The sequence below is a fragment of the Amblyraja radiata genome, chromosome 4, assembly GCF_010909765.2.
Source record: "Amblyraja radiata isolate CabotCenter1 chromosome 4, sAmbRad1.1.pri, whole genome shotgun sequence".
NCBI lineage: Eukaryota > Metazoa > Chordata > Chondrichthyes > Rajiformes > Rajidae > Amblyraja > Amblyraja radiata.
This window is the reverse complement of record NC_045959.1, coordinates 66817401-66838434: the sequence shown is the minus strand read 5'-3', so window position 1 is coordinate 66838434 and position 21034 is coordinate 66817401. Positions and strand designations below refer to the sequence as shown.

The window sequence follows — 21034 nt, the reverse complement described above, 5'->3', positions numbered from 1 at the left end:
GGGGAGGGGGAGAGGGGTAGCAGGAGTGGTGGAAGAGGGACAGGGGGAGTGGTGGAAGAGGGACAGAGGGGAAGGGGTGGGGGAGAGAGGGGAAAGGAGGGGTGGTGGAGGGAGAGGGGTGGGGTAAGGGGAGAGAAGTGGGAGAGGGAGGGGTAGGGGGAGAGGGACAGAGGGGAAGGGGGTGGGGAGAGAGGGAAGGGGGTGGGGTAGAGAGGAAGGGGTGGGGAGAGAGGGATGGAAGAGGGGTGAAGAGAGGGAGAGGGGAGGAGAGAAGGGGAGAGAAGTGGAAGAGTGGGGAGGGAGGGAGGGGTAGCGGGAGTGGTGGAAGATGGACGGGGGAGTGGTGGAAGAGGGACAGAGGGGTAGGGGAAGGGGTGGGACGGAGGGGAAGAGAGAGGGGTGTGGGAGGGAGGGGGTGGGGTAAGGGGAGAGAAGTGGAAGAGTGGGGAGGGAGGGGTAAAGGGACTGGTGGAAGAGGGGTAGGGGAAGGGGGCGGGAGGAGAGAGGGAAGGGGGTGGGGTAGAGCGGGAAGGGGGGTGGGGGAGAGTGATGGGTGGGAGAGGGAGAGGGGTGAGGAGAGGGAAACATAGAAACAGAAATTAAGTGCAGGAGTAGGCTATTTGTCCCTTCGAGCCTGCACCACCATTCAATATGATCATGGCTGATCATCCAACTCAGTATCATGTACCTGCCTTCTCTCCATACCCCCTGATCCCTTTAGCCACAGGGGCACATCTAACTCCCTCTTAAATACGGCCAATCAACAGGCCTCAACTACCTTCTGTGCCAGTGAATTCCAGAGATTCACCACTCTCTGTGTGAAAAATGTTTTTCTCATCTCGGTCGTAAAAGATTTACCCCTTATCCTTAAACTGTGACCCCTTGTTCTGGACTTCCCCAACATCTGGAACAATCTTCCTGCATCTAGCCTGTCCAACCCCTTAAGAATTTTGTAAGTTTCTATAAGATACCCCCTCAATCTTCTAAAATCTTGCGAGTACAAACTGAGTCGGGCTGATTCTATGGGTGAGATGCCAGTTTTTTTTTAAATATTTGGTGGGGGGGGGAGGATTTGATTAAAAATGTATACATAAACACGACGAAATGTAATCAGGAGTTTCTTTAAGATCCCCCCCCCCCAATCTTCTAAAATCTAGCATGTACAAGCCGAGTCTATCCAGTCTTTCGTCATATGAAAGTCCTGACATCCCAGGAATCAGTCTGGTGAACCTTCTCTGTACTCCCTCTATGGCAACGATGTCTTTGAGCATTGGGCATTGTGACATCACACGATGGAACGTTCACCATTGGCTGGTGCTCCTGCATAGGCATATGTAAATGAATCCATTCCGATTGGACATTTGTGAACATTGGGCATTGTGACATCACACGATGGAACGTTCAGCAGGGGCTGGGGCTGGTGCAGCTTCTGTGAGTGAGAAGCCAGTTTAGTTTTGAAATTTTGGGGGGGGGGGGGGGGGGGGAAGGATTTGATTAAAAACGTGTACTTAAACACGACAAAATGTAATGAGGAGCGTATACTTAGAATGAAAAGTGAAATCTCTACCGAAATGGAAAAGACGTCGGCGAATCTGCGTCTGGTTTCGGAGTTGCAGGGAATCAAAGGAAGAAATGCGGCCGGCCGGAAGCCGTACATGTAAATGGATCCGTTCCGATTGGACGTCTGCGAGCCTCGGGCATCGCGATTGGACGTCTGCGAGCATCGGGCATTGTGACATCGCACGGCGGGAACGAATCGAAAGGCAGGCAGGCAGCCGGACGGAGTTCCGTTTCGGAATCTGGGGCGAGAGTTTTATATAATAATAGATAGATAGATAGATAGATTATAGTATTATATATTATATTATATTATTATATAATATAATATATATATATATATATAATAAATATAATATATTATATTATAGTATTATATATTATATTATAGTAGTGAAGAAGAAAAAAGCAATCTGATCTTTAATAAAATGAACAAAATTTAGATCTTGCAGCAGAGTAGCACTAAACTTGGAATCAGGTAGTTTAATTGATAGTTTCAATGGTGCATGATCAGAAATAGCAATTGCATCATACTCACACGCAGTGACCGATGAAACTAGCTGCAAATCTATTATAAAGTAGTCAATCCTAGAGTAACTATGATATACATGAGAGAAAAAAGAAAATTATTTGTCATTTGGGTGTAGGAATCTCCAGACTTCTAACATTCCCGAGTCAAGTAAAAAAGAATTGATAAAGCTAGCTGATTTATTTGGAAACACATGATCAGATGCAGATCTGTCCATCGAGGGGTTCAAACAGCAATTAAAATCTCCACCCATTATCAAAAGATGTTCATTTAAATTAGGAAAGGATGCGATTAGCTGTTTAAAAAACTCAGGGTGATCAATATTAGGTGCATAAACATTCACCATAACAACTTTTTGGTTGTGAAGAACACCAGTGATCATTAAAAATCTATCATATGGATCAGAAATTGTTTCATAATTTTTATCCATATTGTTTGTAAAAATCACGTGGAATGTAAAGGGTTAATTTCTTAAAGCATAACAGTCCATGATACTGGAAGGAGAAGAATCTAAGGCAGAGCCAGAACTGACGACATTTCAGACATCTTTGTAGTTCAAATTTTGCCCAGATAGAAAAAACTAAACTGAAAGCAAAAACAGGAGCTACTTCATATTATTTATCCAAGGTCAAAATATGAAAAACAAGAACTGCTTCACTTTGTTTGTCTAAAGACAGGGAAAAAAATTCCTTCGATGGACATTTTAAAAGTAGAAGAGCTAACAAAGAAGATCTTAAAAGTTAATATATAATACCATTACATTAAATTAACAGTATCTTAGAGAAGGTAAAAGTTATAGTTTAATACCATCATACTAAAATTCTAAAAAGTAATTAAAGAATAACTCATCCAATTAAATTCTTAATCATTTACAAAACGATATATTGTCAAAATAGGAACAATAAATCTCCAATTGTAACTTAATCGACTATCAGTAACTCCCCGTCGCGGCTTCAGCTCCATGAGCATCTTGCATCTTAAGGATTGTTAAAAATATCTGTTGTTACCATTAAAGAGTCGTATATGTAGTCTAGCTGGATAGAGCAAGGCGGGGCGCAACTGTTTCTCAAACAACTCAGACATTACATTATGATAAGACTTTCCCAATCCCATAAGCTCACGGCTGTAATCGGGAACAAACCGAAACTTGCATCCTTCATATTCAACCACGCGCAACTTTTTTGCTGCTCGGAGGATATTCTCCTTCATCTGCAAAAAGTGAAACCGAACAATCAAATGTCTCATGTCGAACAATCCTTTTTCAATACGTACCAGGGCCCCATCCCCGACCTCTACCTCCGTTACATCGACGACTGCTTTGGTGCCACATCCTGCACCCACACACAACTGACTGACTTCCTCCACTTCACCACTAACTTCCATCCAGCACTCAAATACACCTGGACTATTTCCGACACTTCCCTACCATTCCTTGACCTCACTATCTCCATCGCAGGTGATAGACTTCTGGCCGACATCCACTATAAACCTACTGACTCCCATGGCTATCTGGACTACACTTCTTCCCACCCTGCTTCCTGTAAGGACTCCAACCCCTACTCCCAATTCCTCCGTCTACGCCGCATCTGCTCCCAGGATGAGGCGTTCCACACCAGGGCATCGGAAATGTCCTCATTCTTCAGGGAATGGGGTTCCCCTCCTCCACCATAGATGAGGCTCGCACCAGGATCTCTTCCATACCCCGCAACACTGCTCGCTCTCCCCATCCCCGCACTCGCAACAAGGGCAGAGTCCCCCTAGTCCTCACCTTTCACCCCACCAGCCGTCACATACAACAAGTAATCCTCCGTCAGTTTCGCCACCTCCAACGTGACCCCACCACTCGCCACATCTTCCCATCCTCCCCCATGTCCGCCTTCCGCAAAGACCGCTCCCTCCGTAACTCCCTTGTCAATTCTTCCCTTCCCTCCCGTACCACCCCCTCCCCAGGCACTTTCCGTTGCAACCGCAAGAGATGCAACACCTGTCCCTTTACCTCCCCACTCGACTCCATTCAAGGACCCAAGCAGTCATTCCAGGTGCGACAGAGGTTCACCTGTATCTCCTCCAACCTCATTTATTGCATCCGCTGCTCTAGATGTCAGCTGATCTACATCGGTGAGACTAAGCGGAGGCTGGGCGATCGTTTCGCCGAACACCTCCGCTCGGTCTGCAAGAACCTACCTGACCTCCCGGTGGCTCAGCACTTCAACTCCCCCTCCCATTCCCCGTCCGACCTCTCTGTCCTGGGTCTCTTCCATGGCCAGAGTGAGCAACACTGGAAATTGGTGGAACAGCACCTCATATTCTGCTTGGGGAGTCTACATCCTGCGGGCATGAACATTGAATTCTCCCAATTTTGTTAGCCCTTGCTGTCTCCTCCCCTTCCTCAGCCCTCGGGCTGTCTCCTCCCATCCCTCAGCCCTCGGGCTCCTTCTCCTCCTTTTTACTTTCTTCTCCCCGCCACCCCCATCAGTCTGAAGAACGGTTTTGGCCCGAAACGTTGCCTATTTCCTTCGCTCCATAGATGTTGCTGCACCCGCTGAGTTTCTCTAGCATTTTTGTGTACAATCAAATGTCTCAGTTTATCTTGGAGACCAGATCTCGTCCCGATCCTGTGTGCGTTATCCAAAATTGGAAGATTTTCACAGTGCTCGGTGTTGAAAGTCTCCTTTATCATTTTAGAGGCATATTTTATAACATTATCCCCTTCTTGACCATCAGGCACACCAACAATTCGCAAATTCAGTCGACAGCTTCTGTTTTCCAGATCCATGTTTTTAATCTTGTATTGCTCGAGTGCACGAGTATTTACATTCATTTTCCGTTCCAGTTTTTCAATCTTCAAATCTCTTTCCTGGCCCAAGGTTTGCAAGTTATCAATTTGTTCCTTCTGTTCACGAGATTCATCTTTTAACATAATCAGCTTTTGAACTTCTTTCAATTTGCTCGAAATTCCTGTCATCATTTCTTCCAAACTGCAGAATCTTGTTTTCATTTCTCCGTTCTTTTTCGATATTGCTTCTAAGATACCAGAATCAGAAGCTGCGCCTTCCCACGCTCCTTCCTTGGATAAGCTCTTTTTCCTCTTGTCTCCATCCTTTACACGATTGAAGCGTATAAAAGTGTTATCAACACTTTAAGAAAGGTTAGACTGTGCCTTGAAATCAAGTAATAACAAGTAACATTGAAACAGTGGTAAGCAAGAAGTTAAAAGTTGAGGGAGCAAACAAAGTCACAACCTTTACAGCATGCTGCCACTAGGAGAGTCGATGACAGTCCCCGCCATCCTGGGAATTAACCTCGTGAACCTATACTGCACTTCCTCAATAGCACAAATGTCCTTCCTCAAATTGGGAGACCAGAACTGCACACAATACTCCAGGTGTGGTCTCACTAGGTCCCTGTACACAGCAGAAGGACCTCTTTGCTCTTATACTCAACTCCTCTTGTTATGAAAGGCCAACATGCCATTTGCTTTCTTCACTGCCTGCTGTACCTGCATGCTTACTTCAATATCAATATCAATATCAGTTTTATTTGAATTTGCCAGCAGCGGTACAATGAAAAAAGAACACACAAAAACACAATAAAAATTTAACACAAACATCCACCACAGCATTCATCACTGTGGTGGAAAAAACTAAAATTTGGCCAATCCTCCTCCATTTTCCCCCGTGGTCGGGACCTCAACCCTCCGCAGCTGGCGTCCAGATGTGCAGACAGGTAAAAGTCCAGGTAAGTCCTGAATCGGTGCTTCCCCACTGGAGACCGCGGCTTCAAGTTGGTGTAGGCCGCAGGCCGGCGGTCGAAAATTTAAAGTTCCCGCTGGGCCGCAGCTAGAAGCACCGCAGACCGCAAGGCAGACGGTCGAAGCTCCCCTCCAGGGGTCCCCGGCGAGGGACCCCGCTCCTGATGGTAAGTCCACGCCGGGCCCGCGGTAGAAGTTGGCCGCGGACCGGCGGTCGGAGCTTCTTCTTCTCCCGGGTCCCCACAAAGGATCCCAGGCTGCGGACGCAGCGCCAGCTGGAGTTCTGCAGACCGTGGCATTAGGCGCGGGCCAGCAAACGGAGCGCTCCCCTCTGGCGAGCCCCAGTAGGGGCTCGCCCGCTGTATGCCGAGAGTCCGCGCTGCGCCCGCCGCTGAAGCCCCGGGCGCTTCTCCGGGAAAGGCCAAGCCGATCCTCGATGTTAGGCCACGGGGGAGGCGACATGGAAAAAGTCACCTCTCCGTGGAGGAGGCGACCAAAACGGTTTCCCCCTTACCTCCCCCACACAAGACTCACAAAGAAACATTAAAAACATACATTAAAACACACTTTAAAAAAAAAAGTTGAAAAGACTAACACGCTGCTGGCAGGGCTTGCAGCACCCCCACCAACCTGATGAACAAGGACCCCCAGATCCCATTGTACTTCCCCATTTCCCAACTTGACTCCATTTAGATAATAATCTGCCTTCCTGTTTTTGCCACCAAAGTGCATAACCTCACACTTATCCACATTAAACTGCATCTGCCATGCGTCTGCCCACTCACCCAACGTGTCCAAGTCACCCTGCATAGGTCCAATTCCTTGCATAGGTCCCCTGGCGGTCTAGGTGCTGGAGGATGAAGTGCAGGCCTCGGTTGACTGCGTCACAGCCACTGATCTATTGGCCCGATATGCAAACTGCAGAGGGTCTAGCAGGGGGTTCATGATATTTTTCAGCTGGACCTGCACAGGCCTTTCAAGGGTCTTCATGACTACAGAGGTCAATACGGCAAGCCTGTAGTCATTAAGATCAGTAATCCTTGACTTTGAGTACAGGGACAATAGTGGAGATTTTGAAGCAGGCAGGTACAGTACAGGTTTGCAGGGACTGGTTGAAAATGTCTGTGTAGACCGGTGCCAGTTGTTCGGCACAGTGCTTGAAGGTAGAGGTCCGGTCCGGTCCTGAAGCTTTCCTGCTTTTCTGTCTTCTGAATAGCCTCTCTACCTCCTCGATTTCTATTGTTGGTGATGGAAAAGTGGCCAGGCTGATGTTGGACAGCAAGGAGGGGGTGGTTATTGGACGAGGGTCCAGTCTTTGCAGACTGTAGTCAGGCTGTAAGTGGGCGTTAAGTGGTGCTTAGAGAGGGACGGGACGGAAAGGGCCCAGTCGTTGCAGACTGTAGTCAGGCTGTAAGTGCGTATTAAGTGGTGATTGGAGAGGGACGGGACGGAAAGTGCCCAGTCTTTGCAGACTGGAGTCAGGCTGTGAGTATGTGTGAAGTGTTTGTTGGGGAGGGGGTATTAGGGTTAAATTTCTGTTTATCGAACCTGCAGTAGAACCCGTTCAGGTCATTGATCAGCTGACGATTGTCCAAGGAGCGGGAGATTTTCTGCTTGTAGCTGGTGATTTCTTGAAGCCCTTCCAAACTGAAGAAGAGTCATTAGCTGAGAACTTGCTCCTCAACTTCTTAGAGTACCTTTCCTTGGCAGCTCTGACTCCTCTTCTTAGCTTGTACTTGGCCTGCCTGTAGAGGTCTGCATCCCCGCTCCTGTAGGCCTCATCTTTAGATTGGCGGAGCTGTCTGAGTTCTGCTATAAACCAGGGCTTGTTGTTGTTGAACCAGATCCAGGTCCTAGTGGGAATGCAACTGTCCTCACAAAAGCTAACATATGATGTCACAGTGTCTGTATACTCATCGAGGTTTGTGGTTGCTTCCCTGAACATATTCCAATCAGTGCAGTCAAAGCAGGACTGTAGGTTTTCAATGCCCTCGCTTGTCCAACTTTTCATTGTTCTGACCACAGGATTATCAGATTTTAGTTTCTGCCTGTAGGTCGGAATAAGGTGAACTAAACAATGATCAGAGAGACACAGAGCTGCCCGGGGAACAGAGGGATATGCGTTCTTGATTGAAGTGTTACAGTGATTGAGTGTTCTCTCCCCTCTGGTGGGGCAGGTAACATAAAGTCTATACTTTGGAAGATCTCGGCTGAGGTTAGCCTTGTTAAAGTCCCCTAAAACAATGACCATGGAGTCCGGGAAGTCACTCTCTACCCCGATTACCTGGTCAGCGAGTTGCGTTTGCGCCTCACGTACGCGGGCTTGAGGGGGGGGGGGGCGTAAACTCCAGTGAGAATAAAAGAGGTAAATTCCCTCGGGGAATAAAAAGGTTTGCAGTTCATAAAGAAGGATTCTAGATTGGGAGATCAGAAGTTAGACAGTACCATGATGTCGCTGCACCAGTCCTGGTTAGTGTAGAAGCATATTCCATTGCCTCTTGATTTTCCCTCTGCTTCGCGGTCCACTCTGGCCAGCCAGTTGCTGCGCATTGTCCGGTGTCGAAAACACAGCCAGGTCTCGGAGAAGCACAGGGAAGCAGCTCGAGAGAAGTCCTTGTTTGTTTGGCACAGGAGTTGCAGTTCGTCCACTTTGTTGTTGAGAGAACGTAGATTTGCAAGGAATATACTCGGGAACAGTGTGCGTAATCCTCGTCGCCGGAGTCGGGTGAGTGCTCCAGAGCACTTCCCACGTGTCCTCCTCCGTCTCTAGACATTGAACACAGCCACAGCCCCGCCAACGAGTATGTCCAAATAATCCAGCGAGTGAGAGAACTCTGGAACGATGTTTGGAGGTACCGAATATCTGATGTTAATGACTACCTCTCTCATGAAAGTGATCTTTGTGGGGTTTTCACAGACGACACAAACGAACAAACACATACAAAACAGCAAGGAGCAGTACACCATGGCAAGCACAATTTGTTGTGCTCCTTCTACAGTTGCTGTCTGATGTGCTGAGTATTTTCAGCATTTTATATCTGATTTTAGATGTTCATCATACGCAGTTATTATTTCCATGCATGTAGAATTAAAAATTGCATACCCTTATTTAAATAAAGATGCAAGGATAAACACAGTAACTACATACCATTCAGTTCAATCTTGGTGGCAGGGAAAGTTTGAGGTATGATAATCAGGAACAGAACCAGCAGACATGGGGGTTGGAGTAGACAGAGCCAGCATAAATTAAAAGCAAATCATGCCTAAATTACCTGATAGATTTTCTGATGAAGTAACTGAGTTTGTGAGGGAAATGAGGGATGTGGTACATATGAATTTCAAAAAGGTCACTTTATCAGGACCAAAGCCTATGGGATAGAAGTTCCTGTAGCATCATGAAATGATTAAAATGACACAAAGTAATCGTGAATAAATATTTTTCTGGACACGAGAGTATGGCACTATGAAATTTCCCAGGGATCGATATCGGATCACTGCTTTCCTTAAGATATACTAACGGTAAGAATTTGGTTGCAGAAATATATTTTCCAAGTCTATTTTCAAATATCTTTTAAGTTTTGATCTGTCATGTCTCAAATAACCTCAGGAACAACAGAACAAAATTATTACAAATATATGTTATGAATTAGGGCTTAATTACAAATAATATTGGTTTTAAATTTGTTACACATTGTGATCAAAATTAAGTAACCACTTTCAGGTCAAAATTAAACTGAGGGCAGAGAACACTTTGTAAGCCATCTCTTAAATAACGCAAATGAAAATGATAGCTTATTCACTTAAAAAAAACGACAGCACATTCTACCCCGATTCCTTAAATAACTCCAGCAGTGAAATACAAATGTCCCGAACTGAGACCCACCTGGCCTCTGGGTCTTGAGTTATATGAATATCGCAACTTCATTCATATGAATGTGGTTGGTGACATTCACAAAACAAATTAGTGCACAGAAAATGGTCATCCTATTTTGCTTTGGTTATATTTTTAATTAATATCTAACAGTTCATAATATTTTAAGAAATATATTTTTATTTTTAATATAATTTCATTTAGTTACTAGACCACAATTTGAGCGATATGGATGGCTTTTTCCTGCAAGTTCCAAGTTTCCATATTACTTGAGGTTAGTTCACATTTATTTTGAAAGTGGGCAATGAGTGTGAAAAGGCTCTTTGTTAAGTGCAATTTCTGGCCTGGCTTTCTCGCTCCTTCCTCTCCCCTTCCTAGTTCTCCCACAGCCTACTGTGTCCACCTCTTCCTTTCTTTTTCCCGCCCCCCCCCCCCGAAACGTCGCCTATTCCTTCGCGCCGTAGTTGCTGCCTCAACCGCTGCGTTTCTCCAGCATTTTTGTCTACGTTAATTTCTTTAAAAGTAACTCCATTTCATAAGCACCTTTTGAACATGTTAACTTTCCTTTAAAATGATACGCAGAACACATATATGCCTTGAATTGCTGACATTAAATAATCTCACCTTTACATACTCTATTCTAAAAACATATCTAACTCATCTTTAACCTGCTAATCGCTTTTGAATTTCTAACTTTGACACACAGTTTTGGATCCTGTAGATATTTAACTATTGGAACCTTTGAGATTTATTTATATCTACACATATAAAAAACAATAAAGAAAATGTCTGTAATGATGTTGCATGCCTGTTCCCTCAGTCTGAAATGGTGTGGATCGCAGCAGACAAAATGAGCACATCTCTGCACCTAATAATAATATATTTTATTGTCATTGCACAGAGGTACAACGAGATTTGGTATGCAGCTTCCATCCGATGTAATAACTTAATTAGCTAAAAATTTTACACCCAGAGAAACTTCTTATTTGATTGCCTCTTTGCAGTATTTTTCCTGAAATCTCTGGTAAATTATTTATTTTACTATCTTCTTTCTGTCATGTTGACCAGTTAAACATTTACAAACCCAATCATAATTAGAAAATCATTTAAAAAAATGAAAAGACAATAGACAATAGGTGCAGGAGTAGGCCATTTGGCCCTTCGAGCCCGCACCGCCATTCAATGTGATCATGGCTGATCATCCCCAATCAGTACCATATCCCCATATCCCCTGACTCCGCTATTTTTAAGAGCCCTATCTAGCTCTCTTGAAAGCATCCAGAGAACCTGCCTCCACCGCCCACTGAGGCAGAGAATTCCACAGACTCACCACTCTCTGTGAGAAAAAGTGTTTCCATTCTAAATGGCTTACTCCTTATTCTTAAACTGTGGCCCCTGGTTCTGGGCTCCCCCAACATCGGGAGCATGTTTCCTGCCTCTAGCGTGTCCAAACCCTTAACAACCTTATATGTTTCATTGAGATCCTCTCTCATCCTTCTAAACTCCAGAGTGTACAAGCCCAGCTGCTCCATTCTCTCAGCATATGACAGTCCCGCCATCCCGGGAATTAACCTTGTAAACCTACGCTGCACTCCCTCAATAGCAAGAATGTCCGTCCTCAAATTAGGGGACCAAAACTGCACACAATACTCCAGGTGTGGTCTCATTAGGGCTCTGTACAACTGCAGAAGGACCTCTTTGCTCCTATATTCGATTCCTCTTGTTATAAAGGCCATTACAAGTGGCTCAAAACAAAATAAAATACACTCACTTCAATATCCATACCCCATATCCTTCAATAGTTTCCTTTTTCATGCAAGCGTCTAGGACAGAAGGTTGTGGGTTCACCTCCCACTCCAGAAACCTTAGCACAATATCTATCTTAACATTTAATGGCATATACTGAGGAGTGCCACACTGTCTTTCTGATGGGCTATATACAAGAAATAAGAGCAACATTTGCCCGTAAGCCCGTCAAGCTTGCTATGCCAATCAATAAGATTTTGACTGATCTATTCATGGCCTCAGCTTCACTTTCTTACTGACACCCATATCCATTGGCTTCTTCAAATGTCTGTTATTCCCCAACTTGATATTCAATGATTTGTCCCACAGCTTAGAGGCGGAGCATTTCAAAGATTCAGGACTCAAGATGAAAAAAATGATCCCCCTCTTTTCCACCTTAAACAGGCAATTCTGTAAATATTATTAAATATTTTGCAAACGTGCTCCAGATTATAGATGTGAGGTACAACCTTTCAACATCAACCCTGCAAAGGCCCCTTAAACTCTTGTACATTTCACCAAAAAAACACCTTTCACTATTCTAAAGTTGTATGAGAATAGACCCAACCTGCTCAACCTTTCCTTAAAAGGTTACTGGTTTATCCCTGGAATTGCATGGTAGAGTGCTCTGGAAGGTTAGATCGCATGGGATCCAAGGAGAGATAGCTGAATGGATAGCAAATTGGCACCATGGAAGGAAGCAGAGAATAATGGTGGAAGGTTGCTTCTTAGACTGGATGCCTGTGACTAGTGGTGTGCCTCTGGGTTCGGTGCTGGGCCTGTTACTGTTTGTCATCTACATCAATGATTTGCATGAGAACATACAGGGCACGATTTGCAAGTTTGTTGATGATACAAAAGTGAGTGGTTTTGCAGATGGGGAAGATGGTTGTGAACGATTGCAGCAGGATCTGGATCGATTGGCCAGGTGGGCGGAGCAATGGTTGATGGAATTTAATACAGAGAAGTGTGAGGCGTTGCATTTTGGGACATTGAACAAGGGCAGGACCTACACAGAAAATGGTAGGCCTCTGGGTAGTGTTGTAGAGCAGAGGGATCTAGGAATACAGGTGCATGGTTCTTGAAAGTCGAGGCCCAGGTAGATAAGGTGGTCAAAAAGGCTTTTGGCACTTTGGCCTTCATCAGTCAGAGTATTGAGTATAGAAGTTGGGAGGTTATGTTGCAGTTGTATTAGACGTTGGTGAGACAGCATTTAGAATATTGTGTTCAGTTCTGAGCACCATGTTACAGGAAATATATTATCAAGCTTGAAAGGGTTCAGAAAAGATTAACAAGGACTAGAGGGTGAGGTATAGGGAGAGGTTGAGTAGGCTGGGCCTCTATTCCATGGAGCACGGGAGGATGAGGGGCAATCTTATAGAGGTAAACAAAATCATGAGAGGAATTGATCGGGTAGATGCACAGAGTCTTTTGCCCAGATTAGGGGAATCAAGGACCAGAGGACATAGGTTCAAGGTGAAGGGGAAACTATTTAAAAGGAATCCTAGAGGTAAATTCTTCCATACAGAGGGTGGTGGGTGTATGGAACAAGTTGCCAGAGGAGGTAGTTGAGGCTGGAACTATCCCATCGTTTAAGAAACAGTTGAACAGGTACATGGATCAGACAGGTTTGGAGGGACATGGACCAAGCGCAGGCATGTGGGACTAGCGTAGCTGGGGCATTGTTGGCATGTGTGGGCGAGTTGGGCCGAAGGACCTGTTTCCACACTGAATCACTCTATGACTATAAAAGATGATACGTCATTATTCTAACGGTAAATTGGCGAGTTATCCATGTGCCTGCCATTATTTACGCTCAACTTACATCACCAATACAGATTGGCCTGTCAATACCTAGTTGTTTGCTGTAGGAGATAGCTCCATGCAATATTGGTTGCTCCTTTATAGCATAAGTTATTTCAATTTATTGCAGATTAAGTATTTTGGGAAGAGCGGAGGTCATGAAAGCTCTTAATTGCAAGTCCAAATGAATTATATTCCAGCAATGGGGTATTGAAGAAAAGAAATAGTTAATAACCTAAATCTTTCAACTCTCCCTTTATAACACCAGCTTTTCATCCGATAGTATTTTGATTATGCCGTGAAAGGATCCTAAAGGCTTATTTGTGGTTTAACCAATAATTTCAAATTTATGATTATTTTGCATCAGTCATAAAGAAAGCAGTCTAGAAGCATATTACAGAAATAAATTCAACACATACTATCAGTGCTGAGTTGCCAAGGTGATGGGTAAGAAATGAAATTAATAGATCACATAAGCAGAGGAGAAAGAAAATGAAATATAATTTTGAGCATGTAATTATCAGACAAAATCAGTAGTAGCATGTCCAATTGAATCGTACTGCACAAATCTTGCTTGACCCAGACTAGGACAATAACAGATGTTTGGATTATATGTTAGTGATAAACTGAGATAATGTCAGAATACAGAAAAGTCTATTGTCTGCCCATGACCAACAATGCTTTATTTATAATTTCCTATGAAACCCTGAACATTTGCTGTTTTCATCCACCAAGTTTCCAAAGAACAATGTACAAAGCACAATGCATTCTGGCAGTGCTATCTTCACTGATGATCACGTTGCTGAACTGCATAGGCAGGATGTTGAATAACCATGGTAATAGGGGCACAATGATCATAGGAATCGTAATTTGGAGTCTGAATTGGCAGAATCACAAAAAATATAGATTTCAAAATCAGGTTTTAAAATCCCATGAAGTTCCAATTAAATGGAATAACAAAAAAAATGTTTAAAGGTTAACAGATGTCTAACATTATGCTGCATTGCTGTCTACTGACCTCATTTCTTTCAATCCCTCTTTCTGAATGACTTGTAATATCTGCTTTGGTGTCATTGGTGTATTTGGATGTTTTTCCAGAACCTGGGAAAAAATAAATATGCACAGAAATAACATGAAAGCAAGAAAGGCAGTTTGCTGTCCTAATTCATACCGATGAAGATCTATGAATTGCCATAAACTGAAATGAACAGTCAGCCAAAGTAACATTCTATTAAGAACAACATTCACCACAGCATCACAAATAAGGCATTAAACTCCCGCAACAGCAGCTTTGTCCACTGGACTGGAGGGTAGCAGCTTCATCTGCCCCGGGTCACGGAGTTTGAATCGGCCCGTTCGCGGAGCGTGGAATCGGCCGCGGGATTTATCATCACCCGGCGGGGGCTTCAACATCGTGGGCCTCGAACGCCTCGATGCAGCGGGAGAACAAGCAAGGAAGAGATAAGACTTTTTGCCTTCTATCACAGTGAGGAGGTGCCTGGATATTCACAGTGATGGATGTTTGTGTTAAATTGTGTTCATTGTGTGTTTTGTTGCTTTTTTTCTGTCATGACTGCAAGCTACGCAATTTCGTTAAACTATTGTTTGAATGACAATAAAGGAAATTCAATTCAATTGAACTTGTTAGAAACATAGAAAAATAGAAAATAGGTGCAGGAGGAGGCCATTCGGCCCCTCGAGCCAGTACCGCCATTCATTGCGATCATGGCTGATCGTCCCCAATCAATAATCCGTGCCTGCCTTCTCCCCATATCCCTTGATTCCACTTGGTCAGGTAAATAAATTTGTGTGTGTTACCAATGCATAAAAGCAGGCCCAAATAGCCCAAATGCTTGTCAGCAATGTTCCCAACTCCAACAGAATGGATGGTTTTGATGGTAATATTAACTGCATGTTTGTGACAGTTTCAATGTCCACAAATTACCACATAATATAGCCCATACTCACAACCTGTTAGCCAGTTCTATTCAGACGATTTATATTTTGCATTGTAGCCCATTAAAAGTGTTTTTTTAATAGAATAAACATATTTACTCACTCTTTGCACTAAATGAATAACTGCATATTATTTTTAAATACTCTTGGCCTCAAGCTTACATAATTTCACATAATAGAAACAAAAGACAGTTTTTCCTTTATAACCCCGACCAATTGTTAGCAAAGCTGTTTACAATGTGGTTATGATGTTACTTGAATAAATACTTTTTAATGCTCAAAGTTTAAATGTTCTTCCTATTGATTAAATGCACTGACCAAGACTTCAGCGTTGGCTATTCAAACTTTCTTGCACAAACAAAATTAATTTTGGGATACACAGGCTGGATTCATGTTGCTATTACGAGTGCATTGGAACTCAAGTAAATTCAGTTTTCATTTAAGAATGCAAATGGTACACAGGCTCGGAGATTTCATGTTTCACTGCATGCAGACACATGGTTGATGTAGCAGAAAAATCTCGTGTCAACTTGGAAAGGATAGTGGTTCCAAGCTGAAAAATATCACGATGGACCCTCTGCAGTTTGCATATTAGACCAATAGATCTGCATTCAACACCTTTGTGCCAGAGCTACTACACTCCAAACTTTCCAAGTTGACTGTGCCTTAACCCCTCTGTCGGTGGATCACCAGCTTCCTGACAGACATGTGAGGTTGGGAAAGCACATCTCGGACCCACAAACCCTCAGCATAGGAGCTGCGTACTCTCCCCTCTCCTCTACACCAATGACGGCACCTCCACTGACTCCTCTGCCAAGCTTCTCAAGTTGGTGGACGACACAACCCTGATTGGACTGGTCCAGGATGGAGAGGATTCTACCTACCGACAGGAAGTGACACAACTGGCATCCTGGTGCCATCCAGGGCTGGATTTACGTATAAGCTTCACAAGCTTAAGCTTAGGGCCTCAAAATCTAGGGGGCCTCCGGTCAAGGTGTTTTTTTCCCCAGAGTAAAAAAATCCTGAGAAAAAAAAAATTGGAGCGCTATCAACGTTGCCACTTTGACGGAAATTACCCGAAATTCTGGTTCCGGCCTGCTGGAAGATTGTGACCATCTGCGCCTGCGCAGTGGGGGGAAGCCGGTGACGCCGTAGCGACGCAAAATTACGGTGTCTCCCCGCGTATGCGCAGTGGGCCCGGGCGGGTTTAGATCTCCATTAGCACTCTGCACAATAACCTCGATGCCTCGTGTCTACCAAAGATCCTAGGTGTCTACTCCAGGTAAGTAGTGGAATATTGCGTTGTGGGAGTGCCCGTTTCTCCAGGCTGGGCGGGGGGGGGGGGGGGGGGGGGGGGGGCTGCGGCGTGGAGTCGGAGCCTCGCTGCGTGGGAGGCAGAGAGAGGGGGAGTGAGGGAGAGAGAGGGGGGGATGTGAGAGGGGGAAAGGGGGGTTTGAGAGAGGGGGGAGAGAGAGGGAGGGGAGGGGGAGAGAGAGAGAGAGGGGAAGGGGGGGGGGGGAGAGAGGTGGGGGTGGAGGGAGAGGGATGGAGAGGGAAAGGGGGATTATCTTTAGTGAGATTGCAAAATTAAGGTAGGTTTTAGAGCAAATTTATTTTCTCCTCCATATAGAATCAAGTACACAGGACAAGATGTTAAGAAGTCCCTTGTGCCAATAGGTGGGGAGCATTTCACGACATTCGTTGATTGTTGAGAGTGGTAGACACTCAACATCGGTGGGGGGCGGGGGGGGAATACGTATATCTTGGCCTGGGTAACCTTCAGGACAGTTGGGCACAGGACACATCATCAGTAGTATAAATAATATCAAACAATTGGAACTGCTTTCTTTTCCTTGATAATACTGAAAAATATGTATTCCATAGTTTGCGACTTTCATTTTGCATCATATTTTTAATGTGCACACACTAACACAGCCGAACAGTCACAGGCAATCAAATCAACATACAAAACATTTTCTAAAAAAAGTTTCATTTACTGCAAAAACTTACAGTATTTTATTTGCAGTGTTTGCATGCTCCTTTATAACATTTTACATAACATTTTACAGTACAACTGGATTATTAAAACAAGGACAGCTTCAATTCTCGATTTAAAAAAATGTATACAACAATGACCCTAATCATCCCATTCCAACCACCCATTACTCTCGACTCAACCAAAATTATGCCTGTAATATTGGTCATAAATTTGGTGCAAAAATGCTCCAAAATAAGTCTCAGAATGCACCAGAGAGCATCTAAAACCCCAGAGCTTCCAGGGCCCTTAAGTGGGCTCTGGACTGAGGCCGCAAGGGTCTTTGAGCTTTGCGATTGTGATATGCACTGTGGGCACTTATTTCACATGAATTTTTTGTAATCCTGCCATGCCACCCCCTTTTTGAAAAGCTTCGTACGGGCCTGGTGTATAATATTTTTGACACTGTCATAGGCAGGGCTCGAAATTAGCGGTTGCCCGGGTGCCATTGACCACTCAAAGTGCAGCCGGGCAACCTAAATGCCGACTCATTTTGCCCGGCTTGGCAATCAAATACTGGTTTATACCGATAGACACAAAATACTGGAGTAACTCCGCGGGTCAGACAGCATCTCTGGAGAATAGGAACGTGACATTTCGTGTTGGCGGCGGCGGCTGTATTCATCCAGTATCTTTGATTGTGGGGCAAAGATACTAGGTGCTTGGTGACGAAGTGTCGGCAAGAATGACTGGCCCCGAACAGCGGCAGCAGCGGCAACATCGCCTCCTCCTCCCGCACCCCGCCCGGCGGAAGGAACCTCCCTCTCCCTCCTTCTCTCCCTCCTCCCGGCCTCGGCGTGCGAGAGGGGTTGTGAAAGCGTCGTTGCCCTGATAACGGCCACTGCTTGCAAATCCGCCAACGGCGCTTTCACAACCCCTCCCGCACGCCGAGGCCGGGAGGAGGGAGTGGGGGAGGCGGAGGTCTCCTTCCGCCGTCTGAAGCAGCTGCACGACAGATCCTATAGCTGAGCTGCACCGCTCAGCCCCGCACCTTCCAGTCGGCTGGCTGAGGAGGGGAGGCGGAGGAGGGGAGGCGGTGGCGTGGAGGCGGCGGCACTTTGGCGTTGGACAGGGACGGCCAAGGCAGCGGGGCGATGTTGTCCGAGGAGCGCTGACCTTCCTTCCTCCCCACCTCCTCTGCACCTTCCACCCCACCGTCTCCCTCTCTCTCTCTCTCTCTCTCTCTCGTACGCCCTCCTCCACCCCTCTTATCCTGGGACCCCTCCTCTCCATCCCGCACTGATCCCCATTCCCTCCTCCTCTATTCAGTCCTCACTGACATCCCCTGTGCTCCCCTCCCCATCTACACCCCCCCCCCCAATCTATTCATCACCCTTCCCACCTCGCATTGATTCTCCTGCCACCCCCCTCACCCATCCATCCTACACTGGTCCCTCAATTCATCCAGTACTGACCCCCCTTTCCATCCATCCTGCAATTCTCCCCCCATTCACACTGCACTGATCCACCCATTCATCCCGTACTGACCCACCCTCTATTTACCCTGCACCAATCCATCTCCCCATTCATCTTTTACTGATCCCCCATTCATCTTTTACTGATTCGCCATTCATCCTGTACTGATCCCCTCATGCATCCTGTACTGATCCCCTCATGCATCCTGTACTGATCCCCTCATGCATCCTGTAGTGATCTCCCATTCATCCTGCACAGACCCTCCGATCCACACTGTCCTGCCCCCCCCCCCCCCCAATTCATCCTGTACTGATCCACCCCATTCAACCTGTGCTGACCCCGCCCCCCATCCATCCTGTACTGATCCCCCCCATTCAAGAAGAATGGGGGGAACAGTTTGAAGAAGGGTCTCGACCCGAAACATTGCATATTTCCTTAGCTCCATAGATGCTGCCTCACCCGCTGAATTTCTCCAGCATTTTTGTCTACCCCCATTCATCCTGTACTGACCCCCCCCCATCCTTCCATACTGACCCCCAATTGAACACCACTGACATCTCCCCTCACAATTTTACATATTCCAACCAACATGTGCTCATTCACCTGCCTCAATCCATCCATTCCGCACCGATTGCCTTCTCAAACCCCCCACCGCCATCTATCCACCCCGCACTGATTCACACACCCCCTGACCCTATTGTGCTTTATGGTCTTCAGAGCGAACATTGACTATGTTTGATAACGGAATGCAATCAAATGTGTTTTAATTCCCAATGTTATTATTTGTTTTGACACATTTAAACATATTCCAAAAGAACATTTGCTGCAGTTATGACCTTTGGCCATCTCTTATCAGTTAGTGTAATGTTTAACCTGTCAGATGGGTATAGTCGGTTTTAACAGCTATTATCATAAAATGCCTTTAGAAATTTCCTTGCAACCTGTATATTTTGTTATGGATAAATTATGTGGGAAGCCAGAGTGTTTCTGTGCCAATAGCAATAACGACCCATGCTATGGCCATGTCATGGTAATTTTCGGTCCTTCACAGAAAACATGCTTGCATCAATTGCAATGTGTAAAATTAGTTGAGATATTGTATTATAATTTTGCTGCATGTCATTGCGCTATATATAATGTCTTGATTGGTGAATATGTTTAGTTTGTGACTTTATTTGAAGCAGAAATAATATGTGAATGTAGACAAAAGTGCTGGAGAAACTCAGCGGATGCGGCAGCATCTATGGAGCGAAGGAAATAGGCAATGTTTCGGGCCGAAACCCTTCTTCAGACTGATGGGTTTCGGCCTGAAACGTTGCCTATTTCCTTCGCTCCATAGATTCTGCTGCACCTGCTGAGTTTCTCCAGCACTTTTGTCTACCTTCGATTTTCCAGCATCTGCAGTTCCTTCTTGAACATAATATGTGAATGCTTCAATGAGCATAATTCCAACTGGTAACTACGCACTTCGGCCAATAACATTATCACACGCTTCATGCAAACTGTCTTAAATGACCACCTAAACTGTCATTTGGCAACCTAAAAAGCTGCCAAGGTTGCCCGGCTGGCAACAGGGAAAAAAAGTTAAGCGAGAGCCCCGATAGACACATGTTGTCACAAAGCACTGTAGTCTCTAAACAACACTTCAGTAATTTTCCTTGCCCTCCATTTCAGAATAATAGTGTTTTAAGCCGATAACTCGACACTAGCACTGGCAATAAATAAAAAGTACAGCTTTCCAGCCCTTATCTCATTGGCCACGCTCGGCTACAGATCTGGTGTCAATCTGGTGGACTCTTCCATCTTCCTCTCGTTGTGGGGGTGGGGGATTGGGAGGGGCCTCACAAGTGGAATAGTCTAGGGCCTCTCTTCATCTAAATCCGGCCCTGGTGCCATCGCAACAACCTGGAGCTCAATGCTCTTAAGACAGTGGAAATGATTGTAGACTTTAGGAGAACTCCCCCTTCCCTCACTCACCATCAACAACACCACAGTCACATCTGTGGAGTCTTTTAAGTTCCTGGGAACCATCATCTCCAAGGACCTACAATCGACTCCACAGTCAAAAAGGCACAACAGAGGATGTACTTCCTACGGCAGCTGAGGAAGCACAATCTGCCACAGGCAATGATGGTCCAATTCTATACGGCCATTGTAGAGTCTGTCCTCACCTTCTCCAACATGGTCTGGTTTGGCTCAGCCACCAAGCATGACATCCAGAGGCTGCAGCAAATCGTCCAATCAGCTGAAAAGGTTATTGGCTGCAACCTTCCCTCCATTGATGAACTGTACACTGGCCAGGAAGCAAGCGGGCAAGATCATCTCTGACCT

At 45.3% G+C, this 21034-nt stretch overlaps 1 protein-coding gene across 2 annotated transcripts in view; it reads right to left on the bottom strand.

Moving 5' to 3' along the window:
- Positions 1–21034, bottom strand: part of asxl3 (ASXL transcriptional regulator 3) — a 214448-nt gene that overhangs the window by 177951 nt on the left and 15463 nt on the right. The window contains exons 2-3 of one of the 2 annotated variants that reach the window (XM_033019677.1): positions 14315–14397; positions 1231–1233 (exon numbers count right to left, since the gene is read on the bottom strand). In XM_033019677.1, coding sequence (XP_032875568.1) covers positions 1231–1233; positions 14315–14397 — 86 coding nt within the window. Of the gene's footprint in view, positions 1–1230; positions 1234–14314; positions 14398–21034 lie in introns of those variants that run through there. The other variant, XM_033019678.1, reaches the window with a different exon arrangement.